At 43.2% G+C, this 26540-nt stretch overlaps 1 protein-coding gene and 1 long non-coding RNA gene across 14 annotated transcripts in view; one reads left to right on the top strand and one right to left on the bottom strand.

Annotated features, from left to right (window-relative positions):
- Window positions 1–26540, bottom strand: part of Vwa3b (von Willebrand factor A domain containing 3B) — a 158451-nt gene that overhangs the window by 30725 nt on the left and 101186 nt on the right. For 9 of the 11 annotated variants that reach the window (XR_001778869.2, XR_001778872.2, XR_001778870.1 and 6 more), the window contains 5 exons: window positions 21319–21449; window positions 18997–19154; window positions 15680–15793; window positions 14068–14155; window positions 13817–13973 (listed from right to left, as the gene is read on the bottom strand). Coding sequence is in view for 6 of the 11 variants with exons in the window: in XM_006496379.2 (XP_006496442.1) it covers window positions 13817–13973; window positions 14068–14155; window positions 15680–15793; window positions 18997–19154; window positions 21319–21449 (648 nt within the window). In the remaining 5 variants the exon portion in view is untranslated. Of the gene's footprint in view, window positions 1–13816; window positions 13987–14067; window positions 14156–15547; window positions 15794–18996; window positions 19155–21318; window positions 21450–26540 lie in introns of those variants that run through there. The other 2 variants (XM_006496382.2, NM_001370829.1) reach the window with 2 other exon arrangements.
- Window positions 6788–24611, top strand: Gm37020. 3 transcript variants are annotated; one of them, XR_865351.2, is made up of 4 exons: window positions 6788–6904; window positions 22090–22314; window positions 22836–22959; window positions 23172–24611. It is a non-coding gene; the product is annotated as a predicted gene, 37020 (long non-coding RNA). The 3 variants fall into 3 exon arrangements; XR_865349.2 differs by having other exon boundaries at window positions 22836–24611; XR_865350.2 differs by lacking the exon at window positions 22090–22314 and having other exon boundaries at window positions 22836–24611.

Below are 26540 nucleotides of genomic sequence, written 5' to 3'. Positions count from 1 at the left end.
CATGATTCTGACCACAGGAATAGACAAGCATTCTGGAAACGAGAGAAATTACTTTTTAGATTTATTCATTTTTTAAATGTGTTTTGCTTTTGTGCATGTATGTGTGTGTGTGTGTGCATGTGTCTGTGTGCATGTGTGTGCATGCGTGTGTGCATGTGTGTGTGCATGTGCACCAGTTGCATATGTGCTACCTGTGAAGATGGAAGAGGGCATTAGATCCTCTGGAACTGAAGTTATAGGTGTCAGGAATCATATGGGTACTGGCAATCAAACTCAGGTCCTTTGCAAGAGCAACATGTGCTCTTAACCACTGAGCCATCTCTCCAGCCCTGAGAAATTACTTTTAATAAGAAAGTCCTTTTACTTTCAATCAAGATGAAACAGTTTTTGCTGTTAAGCCCCCCTCAGCTTCTAAAACTGTGCCAACATATATTATATTAATAAACTAGTACAAAGAGAGAAGAAAGAAACGATAGATGAATAGTTATAAAAGCTGAAGAGAAATGTAAACAAGTGAACCAGGGTGAAGCTGTGGGTTTCTGGCTTTGTGTCCAGTGATGGCATGCAGTGAGAGCCCAGCTCCTAGTAGGTAAGACTAGGAGAACTCTGTACACCAAGGGTCCAGCCTGGGCTCAGTGACCAAGGTTAGCCCTGTGTAAGGATCCCTTGGAAGAAGGTACTGACTAGCAAGTAACTTCACTACCAAGAGCTGAGCCAAGCCTTTCTCTACCAGACCCACACACTGAAGACTCATTTAAACCTTTTGAATATGTGCTCCAGACCATAAGCATGCTCAGAAAGATGCCGGGCAACTTTCCTTCTTGAAAATTGACCCCAAGCTAAGCACACTCAGGATTAGGAACACACCTACCCCTAAAGGTTTTCCCTGTGTGAGTATGTATGAAGTTTCCAGGAAAACCCCCATATTTCCTTCATCTGGAGAGGCTATCGTATGTGTGCAAACACATATAAATAACTCCTATGTTGCTTTTATCTACTGCAAGGAGGAAATTATTCTTCACCCTTTATTAGCTGTGCTTGTTTGAGGCTTTGCACCCGACTGAGATGAGAATCTTTTGTTTGGTATCAACGAGGCTGCTCAAAGACAGACGAAAGCTTACTGAAGTTCTAAGAAGAAATGGCTGCACATTTTTGAATCATGAGAAAATGATATTGGAACTGAAATATAGAAATAATCTTAACAGACTGAATAAAGTCGAAACTAGTCATTAAAAAAAAAAAACAAAACAAACTTGTGAAATAATGTATAGACTTCGCCCACAATACAGAGCATGCACAAAAGAATCCCACAGATAAATGGGTGATGGAAGGTTATGTGGATGGAGATTTAGAAACCTCAATGGGTCGTAATAGAAATGTCCAAAGAATAGGATCAAAGAGGGGGGATCATACAAGGAGAAACATCTGCTCTAATGTGTGTGTGTGTGTGTGTGTGTGTGTGTGTGTGTGTGTGTGTGTGTGCAATTGCACGTGTGAGTGCACCTGTGTGTGCATGCACACATGAGTGCACTGTGCGAGTATGTGTGCATTCCTGTGTGTGTACATGTGCATGTGTGAGTATGTGTGTGTGTGTGTGTGTGTGTGTGCATGTGTGCGTGCTCAAGTGCACATGTGTGCATGAATTTATGCATGCAGAGACTTCACAAATGGTGGCTGTATCTATAGCTTTAAACTGGAAAAAAAAAAAGATGGCAAGACACCCTCCGTTAACAATTGTGATAAAGGGTGGGAGCTGGTCAGCCTGAGTACTTGGGGGTGGGGTGGGGTGGCATCCTGGACCTTGTGCAGAGGGTGTGGCTGTGAAGGATCTCTTTCACTGGGTCAGCTCACACAGTAGAGGGAGAGTGTGCAGCCAATTCAAAGGTTCAGCTACTACTACCTTGTCAAAATGTCGCAATAGCCTCCCATGCTCCATTTTCTGTCCCCCAAATAAGGGTTGCACTATTTGGAATATTTTCTTTAACAGTATAGTTATAGAGATATGGCTTAGTATTTTTGTATTGAGACATTAAAAAGAAACATAAAGGTAGCATGGGGCCAGGCAGTGGTGGCGCATGCCTTTAGTCCCAGCACCTGGGAGGCAAAGGCGGGTGGATCACTGAGTTCGAGATCAGCTTGGTCTACAGAGTGAGTTCCAGGACAGCTAGGGCTACACAGAGACACCCTGTCTCAAAACAAACAGACAAAAAGTGATGTGGAGTCCTAGACCTACCTCCAAAAGTATCTAAAACATGAACATTGCGGTTAAAACTATCAAAAACAGTTATTAGCAAAACTTGGGAGTTACAGGAGGTAGGCAAGACTTTTAAAAGATTTTTACTGTTTAATTCTTTTAAACAATGTATATTCACTCTTGAATTAAATTATCAGGACTCAGGCAAATAAAGGAGGCAGAGGTTTAGAAAGTGGAAGAGAACAAACAGGAACAGGAGCTTAAGAGCTCCATCAGCGACTTAGAAACCGCAGGGAGTCAGCATGTGACTCCTGAGCTCGCCTTTAAAAGGGACCAGAACAGAACAAGGGGGTAAAGGTGAAATGCCCGGGCTTTCAAACTGAAGATTGCCTAAATTTGTATTTAAAAAAAAAATCATTCCTCTAAATAGAGCAATGTCACAAAAACTTGAAAGGAAAAATATCAACCAAAACAAAATAAAAGACATTTATGTTTTCCATGACCTAGCAGGAAAATACCCCTTTAGAAATCTATGTCTCTCCTAGTTTACAGGCTAGGGCTCAATGATAAATCAGTAGTAAAAAGTGCTTAGTCAGGTCTTGACTGTTGACCTACTTAACCAAAGCCAAACTCATCTTGTACTTCCCAGTTTGGTGGATCGAGACCTCACGCCTTGCACATCCATTGTGGACTTGAACGAAGCTGTTCAAATCCCACTTGTGGGTAGCCACTCTCCTTCCTTTCTGCACACAGGATTCGGGGAACACAAACGCATACTCCACAACTTCAGTCTTTGGTCTTAGTTTTTACAACATGGTGGCTACTTAAGAGATCAGGTGCTACCCCCTCTTTATGATGTCAAATTCAGTGTCATAAGGGACATTCCAGAGCTTAGGGGAGTCATGGCTGCCTAGGCTTTCAGAGTAACAGCGGGGGGGGGGGGGGGGGGCGGGCGTGTGTGTGTGTGTGTGTGTGTGTGTGTGTGTGTGTGTGTGTGTGTCAGGGAGAAGCCAAGAGCCCTGTTTGAGAGGAAATAAAAGCATGTGATTACAGCCCCCTGCAAATGGGGGAATTCTTCCAGACAGTATTTGGTAATGAGAGGAAGCCTGAGACATCATTTACTCTAGTTCTCTGAAGCAAAACTAGAGACCTCATTACATTCCTATTGATAAACGCCCCTTAGAGGCAAGCACTGTATCACAAGGGTGGCACACTAGGAGTGTAGTGTGGGTGCTGAGAGGGAGGAAGGCGAGATAGAGAGACAGAGATTGGAGAGGCAGGCAATGACTGGAGAGGTAGAAATTTCTAGAATCCATGGGTGGGATAAAAATGGGCTGATAACGTTTTCCCCACTGTTAGAGGAAATAACTTGGACCAAGGACTAAAAAATAGCTTTATAATGACATTACTACAACAACATGGATAATAATAATGATGATGATAATAATGATAATAGTAATGAAACCGATCCTCACTCTCTACCAAGAACAACAGAGGCATTCTCTTCATACGTTTTCTCTCAATCCCGTTATAGACAAATGCATTTCATTATAATTTTTGTTTAATGGCAAACTAAACTGTCCATAAACTGTGGTTCTTTCTTACTCTTTTTCTTTTTATGTGTATGGGTATTTTGCCTACACGCATGCCTGTGTACCATGTGTGAGCCTGGTACCTCACAGGCCAGAAGAGCCTGTCAGATCCTCTGGAACTGGAGTTTACAGATGGTTGTAAGACAGCACATAGGTACTGGAAATCAACCTCAGGTCTTCTGGAAGAGAAGCCAGTGCTCCTAACTGCAGAGCCATCTCTCCAGCCCACTTTACTCTGCTTCTGTGCGTGTTGCCTGCTGGAGTTCGGCGGTTTCTGTACTAGCCTGGCCACCTGACCTTCATTTACCATGACCCACGTAAAGGGAGGGAGACTCTACTCCACAAGGCTGTCCTCTCACCTCTATGTACACAGCGTGGCACATTTGTGCCCTACTTTCATGATACACGCGTGCATGTGCACATACACACACACACACACACATGCACACACATAAATTGTATTTGCTGACATAATATATGCACCAAGTAACCACTTATTGACTAACGTGAAAAACTAAAACAGAGGCTGCAGACATCTTTTTGGCAATTTTATATTTAAAATATGAAGCTTAGAGTCTGCTAAATTTGTCTTCTTAGAAATGCGTGGGATGAAGGAGGACATTGTCAGTTGCGGGAGAAGTTTCCTGACTACAAATAATGTGAGAAGGATTTTTAAAAGATTTATAATTCAAACATGGCAAGGTATTTGAATATTGAAATGAAACCATGCCACCCTCACATAGTAATATAAAAGGCCAAGTTTTTATTTGCTTTATTTTGTGTTTTATTTGCTTTATTTTGTGCTGCGATTTCTGTCTTAGTGGCACCACAAAGATAGAGGGAAAGGAACACTCTCAGAATTCCGTGTAAGTTGTCCCCGAAAACAGGAGGAACAGTGCAATACGTTGTCACCATTTAACGTATTACTTTTCAAAGATATTTTTAAATGTTCGTGTGTAGTCCTGTAGGTCTGTGTTGGCTATGTGCACGTGTGTGCAGTGCCCATGGAGGCCAGAAGAGGGTGTCAGATCCCCTGGAGCTGGAGGTGCAGGGAGCTGTGGGCCATCTGACATTGGTATTGGAACCCAAACTCGGGTCCTCTGGGAAGAGCAGTATAAACTCTGTGAGTCATGTGTTCCGCTCCATAGCTTATATTAGTAAATATTATTAAAATGTATCCAAAGATCATTATTATGTGGAAATATGATGAGAGAAACTGCTAAGTTAAGAAAATAACAGGTTTAGTTGTGTGCACAGCTATTATTTTTGACATAATCAGAGAGAATTTACCAGATGACATCAGGAGTAATCTCAGAATGTATAACTGAGAAGACATTTCGTTGTTGAACCTAGTCCAACATCATGAATTTCCATGGTGTCCAATAACTATGTGAGAACTGAGTCCTAAACTAGGCAAGCCAAGGCTCTGATGGGACAGGTCTAATGGAAATGCAGAGCTCTGTGGGTCTCCCAGGAGCTCTGAATACAGAAGCAACAGTGTTCTAGAAGTCACGGCTGTCCAAACTGTGAAGTGCTGAATCTTAAGGTATGCTCTTCAGATGGAGGTGTCTAAAAGCACCACAGAGCCAGTGAAGACCAGGCCACAGAACTGACCAGCAGAGTGGTGTGTCAACAAGATCACACAAAAACCCAGCAAGGTGTCTTACTCACATTTTAGATACAAACTTTAAAAAAGTAGGCATTTGCTGATGCTCTGTGATGTTGATGGATGCCTGAGTGAAAATATGGGCATGAATATGTTATTAACAGTGTGATTTCACTGTGGTTAGGACCTAAAGAAAAGAACAAAGGGCATAATTGTATAAAAAAGGCCTGGTCATTCCTTTTCATATATACATATGTGTGTATGTGTGTGTGTGTGTGTGTGTGTGTATAGATATATTATAGGTACACATAGACATATCTACATATACATATATATGTATAGATAAACATAGGCATATATACATATATACCTATATATAACATATATGTATATAAACACACATATATATACACATATATGGTATAGGTGTATGTATGTGTGTATGTATATTTATGCTTGTACCTATGTAAGTACCTACACCATACCTATATCTATATCATCTATATCATCTATATCATCTATATCTGATCTATATCTTATCTATATTTAATCCATATCTATAATCTTTGTAGTAACTGTCATTTAAAATTTTTTATTTTTCCCATCAGTCATTTTATGTTTAATCCTCCTGTATTTGTTGTTTCTGGTTTTTGCTTATTTGTTTTTGGCAGGGTCCCACACTGTAGCCCAGGCTGACCTAGGCTTCACTATGTAGCCCAGGCTGGCTTTGAACTTATCAGCCTCTTGATCAGCCTCCCAAGTGCTGAGGATATAAAAATCCTCCATTATTTGAAAAGCAAGAGAATATGATTTAAACAGTATCACGGAATTCCTTGTAGCTAGTATTCTAGCCGGCTATGTGATGAGGTGGATGGATACCTCACAGGCTGCGCTAGGATTTCAGGCGGATGTGTTAATGGCATCAAATGCTTTCCTCAGAGCCTAGTACATGATGAGTAGCCATCATAGAAAATAGATCATGGACCTTTCATGGTCCTCCAGGATTAGAGGATGGAGCTGTTGTACAAAGGCACAATGCTATGTATAGAACCCAGAGGACAAGGCAGAAGGTCTAGAAGAGATGCTATAACAGATGTCGTGATGATGGTGGTGGTGGTGGTGAGGAAGGTGATGGAGATGATGGTGAAGATGATGATGGAGATGATGATGGTGATAAGAAGTTGATGGATGCTGTCAATAATGCAGGTTAATCTTCCCCCAAATTATTTCAATCCCCCCCCCTGCCTCAAAGCAATTATCAATGAAGAGCTCTGAACTCTAGGCTTGTCAAATGGCTAAAGCAGTTTTATTCCGTGCATGGTTTGGCGATGAATTTATCTTTCTGAAAGAGCTGAGATAAAATTATCTGGCCTATTTTATATCTTGTAACGAACAGTTGCTAGGGCAACCTTTCTGCTCAGCACTTCATTGCCAAGGTGACCGATTTGCTACTGGTCCAGGAAACTGGAGAGCAAAATAGCATTGTGCTTCAGCAGAAGAAAGAAGGCCCAGGTAAGCCATGAATGAAACCATGCACGAATCCTTACAAAGCTAGACACACAGGTGTTGCCGTGCGTTGAACAGAGGAGAGTCAGTTAAAATTCTCCCTGTATCAAGGTAAGATTCGGGCCTACCTGCTTGCCAGCTCCATCCTTTTCCTTTTTATCACAAAATAATCCAATTAAAAAAAAAAAAGCCTCTTTAATAAGCTGGGAGACATTTTAGCATATCTTTTTTTTTTTTTAAGAGATTTTATTTTATGTATGTGAGTACACTGTAGCTGTTTTAGACACACCAAAAGAGGGCATTAGATCCCATTACAGATGGTTGTGAGCCACTGTGTGGTTGCTGGGAATTAAACTTGGGACCTCTGGAAGAGCAGTCAGTGCTTGTGATGGTTTGTATATGCTCGGCCCACTATTAGAAAGTGTGACCTTGTTGGAGTAGATGTGTCACTGTGGGTGTGGGCTATAATACCCTAGTCCTAGTTGCTTGGAAGCAAGTCTTCTGCTAGCAGCCTTCAGATAAAGATGAAGAACTCTCAGCTCCTCCTGCACCATGCCTGCCTGGACGCTGCCATGCTCCCACCTTGATGATAATGGACTGAACCTCTGAACCTGTAAGCCAGCCCCAATTCAATGTTATCCTTATAAGAGTTGCCTTGGTCACGGTGTCTGTACACAGCAGTAAAACCCTAGCTAAGACAGTGCTCTTAACTGCTAAGCCATCTCTCTAGGCCCCAGCATATTGTTTTTCAATTTTTTCCATTTATATCTCTCCAGCCTGAAGAAATCTTAGGGAATAAAAGATACAAACAGAGAGACATTTGAGATCTACTCTTGTTGGCATTTTGCAATGCATTTACTGCTGATGTCATACTACTGTACAATATATCTCAAAACCTATTCCTCCAGTCAATCTCAAACTCTGTACCTTCTGATCAATCTCTGCCCGCTGCCTTCTGCTCTGCCCCTTTACTGCAGCCTCTGGAACCAGGATCCCATGGTATCTAGCAGTTCCTCCCTTTTAGACTATATATAGGTGAGAGCATGCACTCTCATCATGGCTGGAAAGATGGCTTAGTAATGAAGAGCAACTGTTTTTGCAGAAGACTCTGGCTTACTTCCCAGCAACCAAGTTGCCCTTCTCTGTCCTTTGTGCGCATTATACTTACATGCACACACACACACACACACACACACACACACACACACACACACACACGAGACACATATGCATATACATAATTAAAAAATAGACCTTAAAAAGATCACAGGTAAGCAAGGTCATAGATATGCTTGAATTGGCTTGAATTAATCATGCCACATTGTAAATTGATACCTGTTTGTAGAACTTACTTTTTTAAAAGATTTATTTATTATGTGTAAGTACTCTGTAGTTGTCTTCAGACATCCCAGAAGAGGGCATCAGATCTCATTACAGATGGTTGTGAGCCATCATGAGGTTGCTGGGACTTGAACTCATAACCTTTGGAAGAGCAGTTGGCACTCTTAGCCACTGAGCCATCTCTCCAGCCCCCTGTAGAACTTATTTAATTCCAATCTGGGGAAGCCTTTACCCTGCCTTTAACTATTAAGTTCCCAGATAAAAAACACACAACAACTTTTATTATTTATAATAAGCCTTAAACAGAAAAGAGCTGGGCAGATATCTACCCTCTATACTTTTAGAATCTACTTTCCTATTGATAACTTTGAGTTATTACTTTCTATGTTCCATCTGGGCTGCTCTGCACTCCAATGGCCATGCCTCAGGGCTGTGTTCTCTTGCACTCACCTAACTCATGGCAGCTTCTCCTCCTCGTCCATTCACCTTCTTCTCCGTCATGTGGTTCTCCTCTGATCCCCCAAGCCCGGGAACCCTAAACCCTGCCTATATCACTTTTGCTCAGCTGTTGGCTGATGGCATCTTTATTTACCAATCAGAAATAACTTTGGGGCAAGGTCACATAGCATCACTTGGGTCTTTGCCGACACTCTTGTCTATGGGGTAACCAGGCCTTGGGGGCCTGCATTTAACCTTACAATACACAGCAAAAGATCAAACCTCAACAGATACCAAACCATCATACTGTGCCCTAAAATATAGTTATGATTTGTCAAAAAAAGAAGTTAAAATTTTAAGGACACAAACTATGCTTTGTTGATGAGATTGAAATTCATCCATTACTACTACTCTCTAACTCTTACCTGTCTATTAATGACAAAGTGTGAGTTCGCGGAGCACTATCCTGTCTGTCTGTCTGTGATGAAAACAGAGGGTGCCACCAAAGGTGCCAAACACAAGTACTCATGGGAAAATGCCCATGCTCTTCCCTTTGCCCTTGCTTTCAGGAGGCGAAATGCTAGAATGTCCTCATAAAGATCAGGACTCTAACTCCAGCTCTTCCTGAATTTTTCCTTCATAACAATCCCAAGGTGGCATCTAGATTTTATTATATATAGTTAGGGTTTTACTGCTGTGAACAGACACCATGACCAAGACAACACTTATAAAGGTGGCTTACAAGTTCAGAGATTCAGTCCATTGTTATCAAGGCAGGAACATGACAACATCTGGGCAGGCATGGTGTAAGAGGAGCTGAGAGTTCTACATCTGCACCTGAAGGCTGCTAGCAGAATACTGGCTTCCAGGCAGCTAGGATGAGGGTTGAATAGCCCACACCCACAGTGACACACCTACTCCAACAAGGCCACACCTCTTAATAGAGCCACTCCCTGGGCCAAGTGTATTCAAACCACCACAATTAGTGTACAGGTGTGTTAGCTTCATCATGGTAGTTTTCAAACAAACTTTATTTTGTTTTTGCTGTTTCTCCTCCTCACTCTCCCTCACACTTTTTACCTCTTCTGTGTGCCATAGCCTCCTTCACATGTCACACATGCCCTCTGCCTTCCTGCCTTTCCCCTCATGGACTCCTATCATCTAGTTTCACAATTTGCATCTATTCTCACACGATGTGCCTACAATAAATACTGAAAGTTAGGATCTAGTTGGGGGTTGGATGACCTCCATAGTCTCAGGCATTTAAATACTTGTTTCCTGGTTAGTGGCATTGCTTGGAGATACTTGGGTGCTGTGGCCTTGCTATAGGAAGTATGTCATTGGAGGTAGGCTTAGAAATTAAAAGACTTAGGGACTGGAGAGATGGCTCAGTGGTTAAGAGCACTGACTGTTCTTCCAGAGGTCCTGAGTTCAGTTCCCAGCAACCACATGGTGCTTCACAACCATCTGCAATGGGATCTGTTGCCCACTTCCAGTGTGTCTGAAGACAGAGACAGTGTACTCATATGCATGAAATAAATTAATGAATCTTTAAAAAAGAAAGAACAAACGAACTTGAAAGCTGGTGTAACTTTCCTAACATCTGTCTAGAAAAGTCATGGCAAGGAATGATGATGAGGGTGTTAGAGAAGAGTAATGTCTATACACTGCTAGTGGAAATGTCAACCAGCATGGCTTTTGTGGAAAAGAGCAGAGAAGCTCCCTTAAAAGTTTAAAAACTTATGTCTTTGTAGAGTGAAATTAGTCTATTAATACTAAGAGATATTAAAGAGAGATGACTGTTGGTTCCTGATACATTTGGTTTTGTAGGTGGCTTTATATGTTTGTGGCTCTCTGCTTTTGACTTTGTTTTGAGATGCTTAATATCTTGTCCTTTCTTTGGTGCAGATAAAAAAATAAATAAATAAAAGTTAAAAAAAAAAAAGCCGGTGTAACTTACAGATTTTTCTCTCTGCTTTGTGCTTACAGTAAAGGGTGTGAACTTGGCTTCCTGCCCTGGCCATGTCTGCTGTCTGCGGCTTGTGGCCACGCCTCTCCACCCTGATAGACATGAATCCCTCTGGAGCCATAAGCTAGAATTCCCTCTTCCTTCAGTTGCTTTAGTCATGACCTCTACCAGCCACAGAAAAGTAACTGACATGGAGCGCACATGTTAGAACATGTGATTTCTGTGTTCCTAAACCTGGGTCATTTCACTTAGTATAATACTTCCCAGATCCACACATCTCCCCACAGGTTTCATAACCTTTTTTTTTCTTTAATGGGTAATACACCATTTATTATACATACTACATAATATATTTTCATTATCCACTTATCTATCGAATGACATCTAGGCAGGTTCCATTTCCTGGATTTTGTGAAGTCAGCAGCCATGAGCATGGACCCACAGACATCTCTGCCGTACGATAGGAAGTCCATGGGGTAGAGTATTTGGATCAGATCATAGTTTCTAATTTTCTTGAGCAAATGCTTCCATAATAGCTGTGTTAGACCTCTCCTCCCCCCAGCGGTGGTTCAGGGCCCCCTCCTTCCTCACATCCTCCACACATTCGTGGTCATTTCTTGTGAGCCATTCTGACTGGGGTGAGACAGGACTATCCAAGTGGTTTAAATTAGCATTTCCTTCATGGCTAAGGATGTCGAGGGCTTTAAAAAAAAATTCTTGCCAGAATGGTCTGTTCATTTCATTTCCACATTTCTCATTAGGTAGTTTCTCATTGAATTCTTTAATTCTTTTGGTTCTTTATATATGGTAGACATCAACCTCCTGTCTGAAGTACAGCTAGCAAAGATTTTTCTCCCCTCCTGTGGGTTGTGTGTTTGCACCTGGGACATTTTCTTTGCTGCAGAGAAACATTTTAATCTTATGCCATCCCGTCTGTTGGTTCTCGGGCCAGTTTCCTTTGCTACTGGGGGTTTGTCCGGGGCACTCTTGACTGTGCCTGTGACTTGAAATGTATCCCCTGGTTTCCTCTAGCAGTCTTGGCGTTTCACGTTTTAAGCTTTGACCCACTTTGAATTGAAGTTTCTCCATAGGGAGAGTTGTTGGTCTAATTTCATTCTCCGTGGGGCATACCCAGTTTTGTCAAGTCTATCGGTTGAATAGCAGCCTTGCTTCCGCTGTGTGCTTTTGACACCGAGTCTTAAGGATCATTCTAAACCCTTTGTTCTCTCTGCCTCATACCATTTGGCCCAGCCAACATGACTTCACACCAGCCTCCACTGATGTCCAGTGTTCCCACAGGGCCCTTGCAGTCCAGACTTGCCTCCTGACTCTTGGGCGCTCAGTATCACATCTCTACACTGTCCTTTACCTGTCGCCAAAATGCTGAGCTTTCTCCAGGGGAAAAAAGCTTCTCTCGTTTTCTTCAAGACAAAGTTGGAAGTCCTTAATTAACACATACGTAGAGGCCAGAGGACGAACTTGCAGGGGTAACTAACTTTCCCATCCTATTCAAGTCAGACTTGGTGGCGGAAGCCTTGATCCACCCAGCCATCTCCCTGGCCCTTGATTTTTTTTTTTTTTTAACCTTTCCAATTTGATGGGGAGAGGGGTATCCGATTAGTTTTCAGCTTGGATTTGTCCTACCGCATGTATCTGGTTGCCCCTAAAGTTAAATATTTTTGTGTGTCTCTTCAGCTTTCTCTCCAGATTTTTCAGTGGCGTATTTATCATGTTCATGTCCTGCCGTGGTGAGAAGGCATGTATGCGTGTACACAGGCTGAACGTTAGGACTGGCACGTACCGAATCACACGTGCCCATTAATGATGTAACTCTTATGGCCTCTCTCCATTGTATATGTACAATGTTTTCTTATAACTGTTTCTACTTTATATGCTTTTATGCAGAATACTGTATGTATTAGTTTTTTGAGAACTTTATAAATGTTGGTAGTACGCATGCCTTTCCTCTATATCCTTCCCAGATCAACCCTCCCTTCCCTCCCTGCCCATCACTGTACCCTAACGTTTTTAAAGTCCACTGAGTCTAACTGCATTGCTCACATAATCTGGAGCGTGGGGCCATTCACCGGCGCTTGTCCTACCTACTGGAGGCCATACCTTAAAGAAGTAACACTCCCTCTCCCAGAGGCTATTAAGTGCCAATAGCGCCTCAGCTAGTGGTGGGATCTCATGCCAGCCTCCCCTGTGCATGCTGGGCTTTGGTGTGGCCTGAGCTTGCATGGGTCATGTACAGGGCTGTCACAGCCACTGTCGATCCAGATTTCTCCCTTCCAAAACACTGCGGCTCCTTCTTAGTACAATTGATCCTCATGGTAGAGGTACTGGCTATTGAACATACTACCATACCACAGCTGCCAATACCAAATTTCTCAGGTGCTTACGACCCTGATGTAAAACGGAGGGGTTTTCTGCATATAGCCTCCCACATCCTCCTCTGTTCCCTAAATTACCAACTATTCACAACACCCGCTACACTGTAAGTGCTACCTAAATACCTGTTTTACTGCATTGGTTAGGCAGTAACAGGGAGATGGACACGCTCAACACAGAGGCGACTTTTGATCTAAGATTGGTTGGAGCCGTAGATAAAGAGCTCACAGACCCAAGGGCCGACTGGGCCTAACTATACTTACATGGCCTTGGACACATATACCTTACCACAAACACTCATACTGAAGGATTTTTTTCTTCTCTAGGAAAGTTTCTTCTCTACCTCAGATTTATCACCTCCTCCCTTCCCCCCGCTTCTTGCCTGTGGTGGCTTTCATAATAGAGAAAAAAAAATGTCATTCAACTTGGGAAAAGAAAGGGCCTCGTCTCTTCAGCCAAGCCTTCCTGTCCTCGGTCTCTCTGACCCTGAATGTTCATTCATAACTCCTACCAGAGAGTTTTCAGCATCTCTGTAGACCCACCTGTTTCTTCCAGCTCAGTGACGGCCAGTTCCTCCCACCCTAGAAGGAGAAGTCTTTAGAATCCCCACCTCTCCTCTCTCTCATTCACATGCAACTTCCGTTAAAACATCTCTGCTACAGCTGCTCAAGACATCAAAGCAGGCTACTTTTTAAATTTAAGCAGAAAACAAAACACAAAACAAACAAACAAACAAAAAAAAAACTCTTCAAACACAGGCACACAGGCAATCACGTTACCTCATCAAAGACCTTGGAGACAACATTCTTATTCAGGATGGGGACATAGGTGGAGCTGTGGGGTACCATGGCTCCAGCCAAGGCATCTGCGATGGTGAGTTTCTTGGCCACCAGGCCATGAGTTTGGAGCCAGGTTTTGGAGGACGTGTCTGAAGAGCTAAGAACACAGACTATAGAGTTTAAAAATGTGCAACTTAGTCGCTCGTAAACAAAACCAGAACAGACAGTCCTCCTTAGATTAAAGCACTCACGTGTGGCCACTAACTTGGCTTCCATTTCCACTGGCGCTTTCTGACAATTTGTCATCTAGACACTTGTTCGTCAGCAGGACGCTCATTTCTGTGGAAGGAAGTGGAATCTGTCTACTGGGGCCGACATCAAGGACGCCTCACATTCATTCAGGTAGAGAGATAACGGCAGCCCGCTTCTGAGGCCATAGCTTAGCCTATCGGAGTAGGCTCTCGGGCAGAATGCATTAGCAGCATCCACTGCAGTCGCAGGCACGGGTGACACTGCCCTGCCTTACCTCCCATGAAGAAAGCATCTCTCTATGGGAAAATTCGCTCATAGGTCTTCTCCAGACCCACATTTAAACCACGTGGCAAGACTATGATGCTCCAGTGATCGCTCAGTATTAGGCTCCCTCACAACTGTTAGAGGAGCAACTTGATCAATGTTTTTTTATTTGGACACTTCTGTTTCACGGTTCTTCCACTTAGAATGGGAAACCAAAGGCTGTTAGATTCTGTTGAATCATTAAGTTCAAATGTTGAAATTAGTATTGGGGACTTTAAATGTATATCCTTATATAAACTTGAATTTCTAAACGGAAAGGACTCTTCCTTCACTGAATTAGCAGCAGCTCAAAGAAAAGAAGTTCAGGTGTGAGTTGGTTAAATGCTTGAGAAACCGTGTTACGTTAATCATGTCCCATAAAGAGCGGACTGCATGTAGCTGGCTGAGAACATGCAAGCTAGCAGACTGCCTGCAGCTGGCTGAGAACATGCAAGCTAGCAGACTGCCTGCAGCCGGCTGAGAACATGCAAGCTAGCAGACTGCCTGCAGCTGGCTGAGAACATGCAAGCTAGCAGGCTGCATGCAGCCGGCTAAGAACATGCAAGCTAGCGGACTGCATGCAGCCGGCTGAGAACATGCAAGCTAGCGGACTGCATGCAGCCGGCTGAGAACATGCAAGCAAGTTGGGAAGGTTTCCCATACAGCAGCGCTGCAGCAGAGTGTGGTTATTCTATGACTAGTTAACACAGGCAGACATTTGTCATTTAGGCACTGCCTACTTCGGAGAGGCCTGTGTGCTGTGCTTAGGATTTAGTAACTTAGGATTTATTTGGAATGTATCGATCACACTATAGGGAGCAACCTATCCCATTTATTATTTTAAGAAGAATCATCTTCTAACCAGTCACTGAGTGAGCAAGTTATACCTTCCTCACTCTTAGCCTTAAAACTCTGACAGTTGGAACCAGAAAGAGGCTGACTGGGTGGCATCCTCTATAAATACAAGGATAGAAATGACCCTACTATGAGGTGTGAGAGCTTCTAGTTCAAAGCACAAGTAGTAGTGGATGTCACTCCTGACACTATGACAGTGCACCCCGAGTCTGCCTGACACCCAGATATAAGTAGCACAAATCTAGCCCTAAGAAAACCCAGGGCAGTAGGGTTAGGTTTGCCTGATTTACCAGGGAGCCTCTGAGGGAGAAATCTGCAACATTTCAAGGGTGACCTTTTATTTTTATTATTTTCTTAACTCCCTCAAGCATATTTCACCCAGGTCTGCCAGGCATAGACCAGTGGGCAAAAAGATGAATGGGGCTTCCAGGGTAGGAGGCCTGGCGCGCTTGCCTCTGTTGCTGAGAGCTGAGGTGTGGCTCCTGGAGCTGGAGTTGGAGCTGTCTTTGTTGCTGCTGCTCTTGAAGTTGGAGATGTGGCTTCTGAGGAGGCTCGTTTTGGTTGATTCTGTTGATACCACAGAGAGAGGGTTATGGGAGTTAGAGATGGATGGAGAACTGCTTTGTTAAGTCAATGTAACGTTAGACTGGAGACTAATAGCTCAGTCAAGAAGGTGCTTGCGGTGGGAGCCTGAGTTTCATCCTTGGAAAGCAACTGAAAGCAAAAAGCCAGAGCATGCTTGAAATCCTATCACTGTGTGTGGGTGGGGGAGCACTTCCCTGGGGCTTGCTAATTCCCCAGTCTAGCCTGTTGGAAGGGCCAGGCCACTGAAAGACCCTGTCTCAAAACAAAACAAAACAAAACAAACAAGGTAAAACATCCTAACTCCTCCATAGGCACACACCGTGTACACACATACACACATGCATGCATGAATGCATGCATGTACATACACTATCTCCTCCATAAGTACACACTGTGTACATACACGAATACCTTATCTCCTCTATAAGTACACACACCATGTACACATACATACATGCATGAGCGCACACACACACACACGTATATACACTCACATGCACACCCTAAATCTTTCATAACTATACACAGCATGTACATACACACACAGAGACACATATGCACACACACATAAATGTACAAAATAATTAGCCACTGGGGTGATAGATTGCAGTCATACGCTGAAACCAAATAGGCAATATTTAAGATGTTGCCTTAGTTAGCTTTAACTGACAACTTGACACAGCCTAGAGTCACCTGGGAAGAAAGTCTCAGCTGAGGGACTGCTCAGATCAGATTAGCCTGTGGGGATGGTCTTGATTGCTAGTTGATGTGAGGAGACCTAGCTCACCGTGGGTGGCACTATTCCTTATGCAGGTGGTCCTGGGCTGTATGAGAAGGCTAGTTAACCACGGGCCTGGTAAAGCAGCAGGCATTTCTTCCATGGATTTTCTTCAAGTTCCTGTAAGAATTCCTGTGAAGGGGATGGTTTTATTCTGTTTTCTTGGTTTGGGGGGCTTTCGTTGTTGGATTGTGATTTTGTTCATTGAAAAAGAACTCAATGGGTGAGTAAAGAGGGGGAGAGGATCTAGGAGGACTTGGGGGCGGGGAAGAATATGACCAAAATATATTTAAATTTAAAATAATGTAGAGAGAATATCTTACGTCTACATGGATGTCTCACCAATCAATAAAAAAAAAAAATCTGATGACCCATGGCTTAGGCAGGAAATAGGAGGTGGGATATCTGGGAAGCAGAAAGGATTCTGGGAGAGAGCAAAGCATAGGAAGAGCCATCCTGGAAGATGTGAGGAAACGGATGTGCGGAACCTGAGCACAGGCACCACATTCTATATTCCACATGGCAGAATGTAGGCTAAAACAAATGGCTCATCTCAAGTTATGCTTCTGGCCAGAGGAGAGCCTAGCTGTATGGCCAAGGTATTGTAAGTATATTTTGAGTCTGAGCCTTATTTCTGGGAGCATGGGACTGGGAGGAAGAACCCATTTTAATTCATTTTAAATAATAAAAATAAAATTTTATTCTAAATAATACAAATTTTAAACAATAAAAATATTACAACAATGATAGTAATAAAAAACAAATCACACTATAGTAATAACTATAGCCCCAAATAAAAGAGAGAGACAGAGATGCAGGGAGGGAGAGAGAGAGAGAGAGAGAGAGAGAGAGAGAGAGAAGAAAAGAAGAAAGAGAAGAAAATGAGAGAGAGAAAAGGAGACAGAGCAGAGGGAAGGAAGATATTTTGATCTGAACCTCAACCCTTATACAGAATGGCGAATAGAAAAGAAAAACCATGCAATTTCTAAGAAAAGAAATAATCTTCAAGACTTAAAGCTAGAATTTATATTTGAAGCCAAAGTAAGGATCCAAGAAAGAAAAACCTGATCTATTACAGTCCTCTGTTTGCGGAAAGACCCTACTGTGGAAGGAAGAACAGCCACAAACGGAGAGGAAAGGTTACAAATGGCTGATCTGAGGCCTCATGTCTAAACATAGGGGGAATTCTTAAAACTCACCCATCACCCTACAAGCCTAAGATGTGTCATCAGAGGTGGCCACCGACTGGCAAACAGCCCTAACAGTGACATGCCTGAGGACGACCGACATCGTTAGCAACTACAGAAACACAAATTAAAATCACTGTGAGCTATCACACAATCATCAGGGAGATGAAGAGTTTAAAGACATGGTAAGATTTGATGTTGAAGATGTAGAAAAGCTGGTCACTTCCTCAGGCAAAATGGCACCGTTGCTTTGGGAAAAGTGGTAATTTTCTTTACAGTGAGATGTTGAATTACCATGGGAGGTGGCAGCTCTACTCTTGGCTGTTTACCCTCATTAACGGAAAGCTAAGAGATCCGTTGAAGCTGTACATGCTGCTCATAATCTGCTTTATTTATAATAGGCTAACTTTACACAATGTGGATTAGTCAACAGATCATTTATCTGCTAATTTATCTGTTAAAGCAGGTGTGGTACATATATCACCTGGAATGCTACTCACCAATATAAAAGAAATGAACTGTTGACACCTGTAAAATCTTACATAGATTTATAGAAAATTATGCTGAGTGAGAAAAGTGAGAAATATTACTATAGTATGATTTGCTTGTATTGCTATTATTCTTATATTTGTATTATTTGAAGTAAAATTATATATGTTATATATTATATATATGAACATAGTAATTCCCAAAGACTAGAGAAAGGTATGTAAGGTGTAGGGGTGTGACTGTAAATGGGCAACCTATGGGACCCTCACGGCCAAGGAATTACCCTGCGTCCTGAGTGTAGGGTTAAGAGTATGTGCCTGCACACTTGATTGAAAACACAGTCAGACAAGAAAAGTTGGGACAATCTGAAGAAAAACATTGGGTCTTACCAATATCAATATCCTGATTATGGCGTTGTAATACGGTTCTGTGAGATATTACCCACAGCAGGGGTGGGGTGGATGGGAGGTGGGGGTGGGGGGACAACTACAGAATAATGCTATTTATAATATCATGCCAGTTGTCTTAATTAAAATTGCATTGAAAAATCATGCACAAGAGGTTGAGGGTAGCTCAAAGGTGTTGGGCTTGCCAGGAATGAGCAAGACACCCAAATAAACAAACGGAATGCTTAAGTTAGGGTTTTAAAAGGACTCCCATGTGGGTTTCGCTTTAGTGCATCTCACTGGAGGAAAACCAGGCAAGAGTCACACCATCCTATGCCCAGGTACCTGCATGGAGGATTTTCTTTTTCTGTGTCTTTTCCTCCAAAAACTTCCATGATCCTGTAGACACATTTGGGGGTGAAGAAGCCAGTGAATCGGCGTCGGGTTGGGAGTTTGCACGCTCTTCTGGAGTTGAAACCATGGACAAGATTTCCTTTTGGTGTCTGTTTGATTCAGATTTTTTTTTTTTAAGTAGACCAATAAAAAGGAGGGTAAAAGGAGAAGTCCATTAGGAAGGAAGAAAAGCCCACTAATACATTCACACTGAACACTACAGACTTGAAGACCTGAGCATCCCCAGGCTGTTCTCTCAGGGGGATAGCCCCTTCTAACTATGAGCACTGGCTAAACGGGAAGGCCAAAAATACACATATTAATCCAATTTTCCTATTTATCAAAACTCAGTCTTCCTATTATCAAATTAAGCATTAATATGTCTGGGTGCACGGACATAGGAGCATGGTCAGGTGGCTCCCATCACAGCTCTGTTCCTTCCAGATGTGTGACCTCACTGAAGTACTATAGTCCACTCTAAGCATCCTTGGTCCATCGTGCTCTGACTACACAGGGCTGCTGTGAGGATGAACGGGAGGAAGCATAGACTGTAAGCATGTGAGCATTATGGAAACCCAATTCTCCAACCCCAGTGTCATCCGGCAAGCGCCTGTAAAGGCGTAGACGTCCCACGCCTGCCAAGATGGCAGCAGACGATTCTGGAGAATCTGAGACCAAGAAGGATCCAGAAATGCTCAAGTCTCTTCCCAGGTGTTTCTGTCTCTGGGCTCTGAAAACATCAGCCACAGGACAGCTGTGTGGCCCTGCCCTGTGTTCAAACCTTTGTGTGACTATATCCACATTGTACATCCCGAGGCAGAAAAGACCAGAACTGGTGCACCCGCTTCTCCTGGCGCATGGTTTGCCTCAGTTTAAAAAAAAAAAAAAAAAAAAAAAAATTTGGAGGCTGTTACATTTTTATTATTTTATTTATTCATTTATTTGTTTAACCCTAATGGGAAACTTCAAATCGGTAGTCTGTTGTTAATAGCTAAGTGGAGAAGTCTCTTTCCTAGCGTCATTAAGTTAAAGGGAAGTTTGGCACCTGTAGACTGAGGCTCTGTTTTCTGCTCTCTTCTCTGTTAGTCAGAGCTCCTACTGTGGGTTCCTACACCCAGCCGCCTATCACCGCCTTACAGAAGGGGACGCTGAGCCTCCTTAGGTCTAAGTAACTTGCCCAAAGTTTAACAGTTGCAGTAGGAAATGTTTCTGACTCCAGCACCCAGACCTCTCAGCCCTTGAAACAGAAAACACAGAAGAGCACAGCCTGGGCTTCTCAGACAATAGACAACTGACCAAATCCGTGGTCTAAGCAGCAGCTGCCCATTTTGGTAAGAGTTTGTTTAAACAGCTTTGGTAAAAGGAAGGCAGCTAAGGTGCTGGGTGAAAGAACAGAGAAGCTGGCTTATACTCAAGGAATGTTTGCTTACTTAGTTTTCAGTTTATTTGCAACATTTAGAAGCGCATTTGTGCTTCCTCAATTCCCAAGAGAAAACACTACAAGAATCTCCTTCTATAGGACAGGCCTTTCTTCTCCAAATTTGGTATCTGTGCTAATGCTTAATTTGTTAATAGGAAGACTTTGTTTAGATGGATAAAAGGTTCTGCTTAATAAATGTATTTTCATCTTTCCATTTGCTATCTATCTCCCCTTTAGATAATTTCTTAGCGGACAAGGCATGAGTATCTGTACAAACAATCTTAAATCACTTTAATAAGATTCGACACATTTCCCGAGAGTTGGGATCAGTTGTGATTTTGCTGGGACCATAAATGAGACTCATAATATGGGGTAGAAAAAGGACGGAGAGGTGTCTATCTATCCCAAACCTATCACCACAGCCCTGATAAGGAAGCAGATCCCAGGCCACAGGAAGGTGTGAGAGGAGGTTAAGGTGCTGTCAAAGTTATACAGAATGAACCCCAAACCACAAGCCTTTGATTCCTGGGCTAAGTCTCAAGCTCGGGCATCACTCCCTGCCCCGACACTGTTCAAGGGTGGGGGTGGCTTCCTCTAATGGATGGAGTATATAAAGTGTATATGTGACCACCTCTATCCACCATTAGAAGACCATCCTCTCTCTGTGAAAAATCCTAACATGGCCAGACTACGTGCTTCTCTCACTAGATCGCCTAAGGCTCTTCAGAAAATGGAGAGCAGGAGAGGGAGATAGGAGTGGGGGGGGGAGCAGGGAGGGTGTGTGGTGGGCGTGGAAGCAGAGGGGGAGTCAGGGACAGGACCCAGCCACAGTGACAGGCGGTTTGGCAGCTCACTTGCTATCCGTGTCCTTGTCTGCGTTGTACCACCAGTCAACGACTAAGGACTCCATGTAGAGCTCCTGCATCTTCTCCAGGTCGCTGTGACCCTGCTCCATTTCCTGAAGCAAAAGGTTCAGATCTTCATCCTGCAGAAATGAGAAGTGAACGCGTCACTAGCTCCTGGGAGAGCACAGACACCTTGGACAGAGACTTAACAGCCTCAGGCAGAGATGCTCGGAGGTTAAAAGCACCAGCCGCTCTCCCACAGGTCCTGAGTTTGATTCCCAGCAGCCACATGGTGGCTCACAACCATCTGTAATGAGATTTGATGCCTTCTTCTGGCCTGCAGGCATACATACATACACGAGGAATGCTGTATACATAATAAATAAATCTTTTTTAAAAGAAAAATCTTGTGGGATTTTTCTACTATTCCATGTCCAACCAGCTTTATAGTTTATTGTTCACATACAAGAAGAAGAATTTACATAGTCACACTTGTGACGTCATTATGACAAAAGCAATAAACATATCCACTGCCTCCCCAACCCCTCCCCAGTTACCAAGCTACTACTCAACATAGCCTGTCACTAAAAATTAGTTTGAATATTTTACAAATGCAGTCACAGAATAAACGCCTGAGTCCTCTGGGGCTCCCTTCACTCATAATTACTTTGAAATTCATTCATATTATACTGTGAGTCTGTCACTCATTCATTTTATTGTTAAGTAGTGTTCTACTGAATAAAAAACATAAAAAAAAAAAGAATATCCATTCTTTTGCAGCTGAGATGTTTCCAGGCTTGGGCTGATACAGATAATGCTATGAACACGTGTGTAACGCTATGGACAAGTGTGTACGAGTCATTTGTGTGGACATATGCTTCCAGTTATTTTTGGCAAACAGGAGCCTAGGATAACTAGATCACGTGGATGGTGACCTCACTGTTTGTGAAGAACTACCAAACTGTTTTCCGAAATGGTTGTTCAGTCTATGATCCTGCCAGCCAGGTAGGAATCCCAAATATACAGCACAGATGGTGGCTGAGTCTCTGCCATTTTAACACCTGCATGATAGTGTCTACTTGTGGTTTTAACGTGGGTTTCATGTTGCTAATCACAGTGAGCATCCTTTCATGTTATTACCAAGCACATATTCTTTTGTTAATGTCTTGTTTTCCCCTAAAACATGGCTTTGCTATATATCCCAGGTTAGCCTTGAACTCATGCCATGGTCCTCCTGGCTCTGAATCTTCCTTGGTGGGATTCTGATAAAATGTCTGCTTAAAAATTTTGCCCACATTTTGGGTTTCCTCATTATTGGGTTTTGAGGATGTTTTAATATTCGGGGTGTAAGCCATTTAGTAGACACAAAATTTGAAAACATTTCCCTCCTGTTCCACAGGGTTTCTTCTCAGGATTGCAGCAGTCTTCTCAGCGAGGAAGCTTTGAATATTGATTTATTCCAAATGACCAATTTATTAGTCTATGGATTATAATTTTTATAACCTATCTAAAACTATTTTTTTCAGGTAGGCATTGTGGCGTATGTTTGCAACCTTAGCCTCCAGGAGACCAAGGTAAGAGAACCAAGAGTTTGGGGTCAGCCTGGGCTACACAGGGAGACCCTGTCTTCCAACTTGTTCTTCAGAAAAGGTATTTCGGTAATTGTAAATCCTTTGCCTTTCCATAGGGTCAGTTTGCTGATGGGTGTGCATGAGTGTGCATGTGTGTGCATGTGTGTGCATGTGTGTGCATGTGTGTGCATGTGTATGCATATGATTGTGCAGATGCAGGCACACAGAGCTCAGGGTGGGACATTGATTTCGGGTGTCTTCTACCCTTTCTATATTCTGTCTTGAACACAGGTTCTCGGTGAATCAGAGACTTCGAATCTCAGTTATGTTGATGGCAGCAAAGGCACAGGATCTACACGTCTCTGTCCCATAATGCCAGAGCTGCAGGCACCTGCAGCCATGCCTGGCTTTTTACATTAGTGCTGGGATTCAAACTTGGGTCCTCATAGAACATGGACTCTGACCTACTGACCCATCATCCAGTCTGTTAATGCTCATTAAAATCCTGCTGGGATTTTTGACTGGGATTGTACTGGGTTGACAGATCCACTGGAGAGAATGTACAGCCTAATGCTGCTAAGTGTTCTAGCACACTCAGAACACACCTCTCAGCTGGGCTTCTTCCTGGTCCATGTGAAGGTCTTTCACATATTCTGATACAGTTTTTATTATCATTATCATCATCATCATCATTATTATTATTACTTATACAGTTATTATTTCTATTATCACTATTATTGTTATTTTTTGCTGCTATTTTCAGTGAGGTCTATTTAATTGTCTACTCTTTGCTATTAGGAAGAAACAAAGTTGGGTTTTGTACATTTCCTTTTATGACTTATACTCTGGCTAGAAGTAAATGATTGGGTAGAGTGATCAGATTTTCTACCTAGATGACGAAGCTGAATGAAGATAACGATAGACTTCCTCTCACCCTGTGCCCTCCGTTCCTTGTGCTTCTGATGCACTAACTGGGACCTTGGGAAGATGGGCCAGAGCAGCGGGGGTAACATCCTTGCAGCTTGTCTGATGTTGGAGGATTTGATTGTTACAAAAATGTGTTATTACTGAACCTGGTAAAAAAGTTTGTCATGATGTATAAACCGAGATGGTTATTAACTACGAGTGTTTTACCGGCTTGTGTGTCTGTGTACAACATGAGGCCAGAAGAGTGCGTGTGATCCCCTGAAACTGGAGCTAGTTGGTTGTCAGTTGACACGAGAGTGCTGGGAACTGAACTTGGGTCCTCTGGAAGAGGAGCAAGCACCCTTAATCACTGAGCCTTCCCCGTAGCCTTAACTTCTATTTTGTCTGTAATAAGCCGAGGTATTTGTTGGCAGTTAACCTCGTGACCCAGTAGATGGCCCCATACACATTCACACAGGGTCAGCACTGATTGGACTCCGGAAGCTATTTGTCATCAGGGAGGTGGGTTGGTAGGGCCTGGAAGAGTTCAAAGGAAATAATAGAGGATGTGTACATGCGTGAAATTGTCAAAGAATAAATAAAAATAACAATAGTGGATGGGAGAGAGGGCTCAGCACTTAAGAGCACTGGCTGCTCTTCCAAAGGAACAATCGTCTGTGATCCGGTTCCAAGGGATCCGGTGCCCTCTTCTGTCCTCCAAGAGTACCAGGCATGCATGTGGTCCACAGACACACATGCAGGCAAAATGTTCATACACATAAAATAAACGATAGAACAAAAAAACATTAAAAATAAGTGTACCGATATAGTGCGTTATGTGTTGACTTTCAAATGTTAAACTAGCGTTGTGTGCATCTCTGCACTAAATCCAACATGGCCAGGGTGTGTCACATGTTTTATATACTTGTTTTGGTTTGTTAAATTTGGTTTTCAACTTTTGCATATTTGTAGCTGAGGAATATCAGCCATCTTAGAGGCTTACAGGACGATGGGGAAGTACTCCCTCTTCTCTGAGTTTTACAAGAACCTATCCACCAAGATCATCTTTCTCCCCATCTCAGAGGCCACACCCAGGTCCTTGCACTTGAACTGATATTAATTACTCCTCTCTACAGTTCAGCAGTGAAGCCATGTGGGGCGGGGTCACCTTGAGGGAAACCATTTAACTGTGAACTCCATTGCTTTGATAGATGCAGAGCTCCCTATACTTTATATGAATCCAAGCTTTCATTCTCTGAAATGCATGCCCGCTACACCAAGGACCAGGTCTTACAGCAATTAAACATTGGCTTTGATGGAAACCACCGGACTGCTTTCCAATGTGGCTTGTATTTTATCCTCCAGCCAACAATGTGTTAGTGACCCTGTTTCTCCCCAACCTGCCAGCATGTAGTTTTCTCCGCCATTCTGACAGACATGGAGTGACATGTGCTGTAGCTTAGGTAGTATTCCTCTAAGGCTGGTAGCATCTGGCCTTCTGGGCTGTGCTGGTGGCATCTGGCCTCTTGGCCTGTGCTGGTGGGATCCAGCCTCCTGGGCTGTGCTGGTGGCATCTGGCCTTCTAGCCTGTGCTGGTGGGATCTGGCCTCCTGGCCTGTGCTGGTGGGATCTGGCCTCCTGGCCTGTGTTGGTGGGATCTGGCCTCCTGGCCTGTGCTGGTGGGATCTGGCCTCCTGGCCTGTGCTGGTGGGATCTGGCCTCCTGGCCTGTGCTGGTGGCATCTGGCCTCCTGGCCTGGCTTCTTTCCCACTTCTGTTGGGCCTCCTCAGTGGAATGTCTGATGTGTTTCCCAGGTTTTCTAGATGGACACTTTTTGTTTGTTTTTATAGCCCTGGGGTTTGAACCCTGGGTACTCTACATGCTAGGCCACTACTCTACCACCAACTTATATATCCCAGCCCCACTTTAAGTTTATGACAGGGTCTCATTAAAGTTCCCAGGCTAGCTATTCTAGTTTACTTTCTGTTACTGTGATAATACATTAGAAAGTACATAATATAAAATAAGCCAGGGTTTATTTCATTGTATTTCATCCTCTGAGTAGCTGACAGGGAAACAAATATTATATAATTTGTTATAATTTATATATTGGAGCCTGTGATTTACTTTGCGCATGCGTGCTCTCTGTGTGTGAAGATCAGCACTTAGACTGGGGTTTTGCCTGAGGACTGTCAGTTGTTCCAATTATTTGTTGAAAAGGTGGTCTTTCCCTCTTGGAATTGTTTTGAACCTCTGTCTAAAAGTCGGCAGGTTTGCTGTGCATGGGAACTCCTGCAACTGTTCCAACAGGGTCTGCAGCTCTTTCCCCACCAGGTTGTTGTCATTAGTATAGGGTGATCTCAGAGCACAGTCCCCTGAGGTCCTTTTGTCTGGTTCGGTTCTCAGAGGGTAGTCTCCTCAGACCAAGAGTTGTTCATATCTCTGATTTGTCCTGATAACAGTTCTAGGTCTCTACATACAAGAAGGAGAATGACGGCCGGGCAGTGGTGGCGCATGCCTTTAATCCCAGCACTTGGGAGGCAGAGACAGGCAGATTTCTGAGTTCGAGGCCAGCCTGGTCTACGGAGTGAGTTCCAGGACAGTCAAGGCTATACAGAGAAACCCTGTCTCGAAAAACCAAAAAAAAAAAAAAAAAAAAAAAACGGAGGAGAATGAGCAGTAAGCACGGTTTCCTACAGAAGAGCTCCCTGAGTTGATGACCCACAAATGTTGCATGTTCTGTCCTTGGGTTTT

Source organism: Mus musculus, chromosome 1 (genome assembly GCF_000001635.26).
Source record: "Mus musculus strain C57BL/6J chromosome 1, GRCm38.p6 C57BL/6J".
NCBI classification, from domain to species: Eukaryota; Metazoa; Chordata; class Mammalia; order Rodentia; family Muridae; genus Mus; species Mus musculus.
The sequence above is the reverse complement of the archived record's forward strand: the minus strand, read 5'-3'. Positions and strand labels throughout refer to the sequence as shown.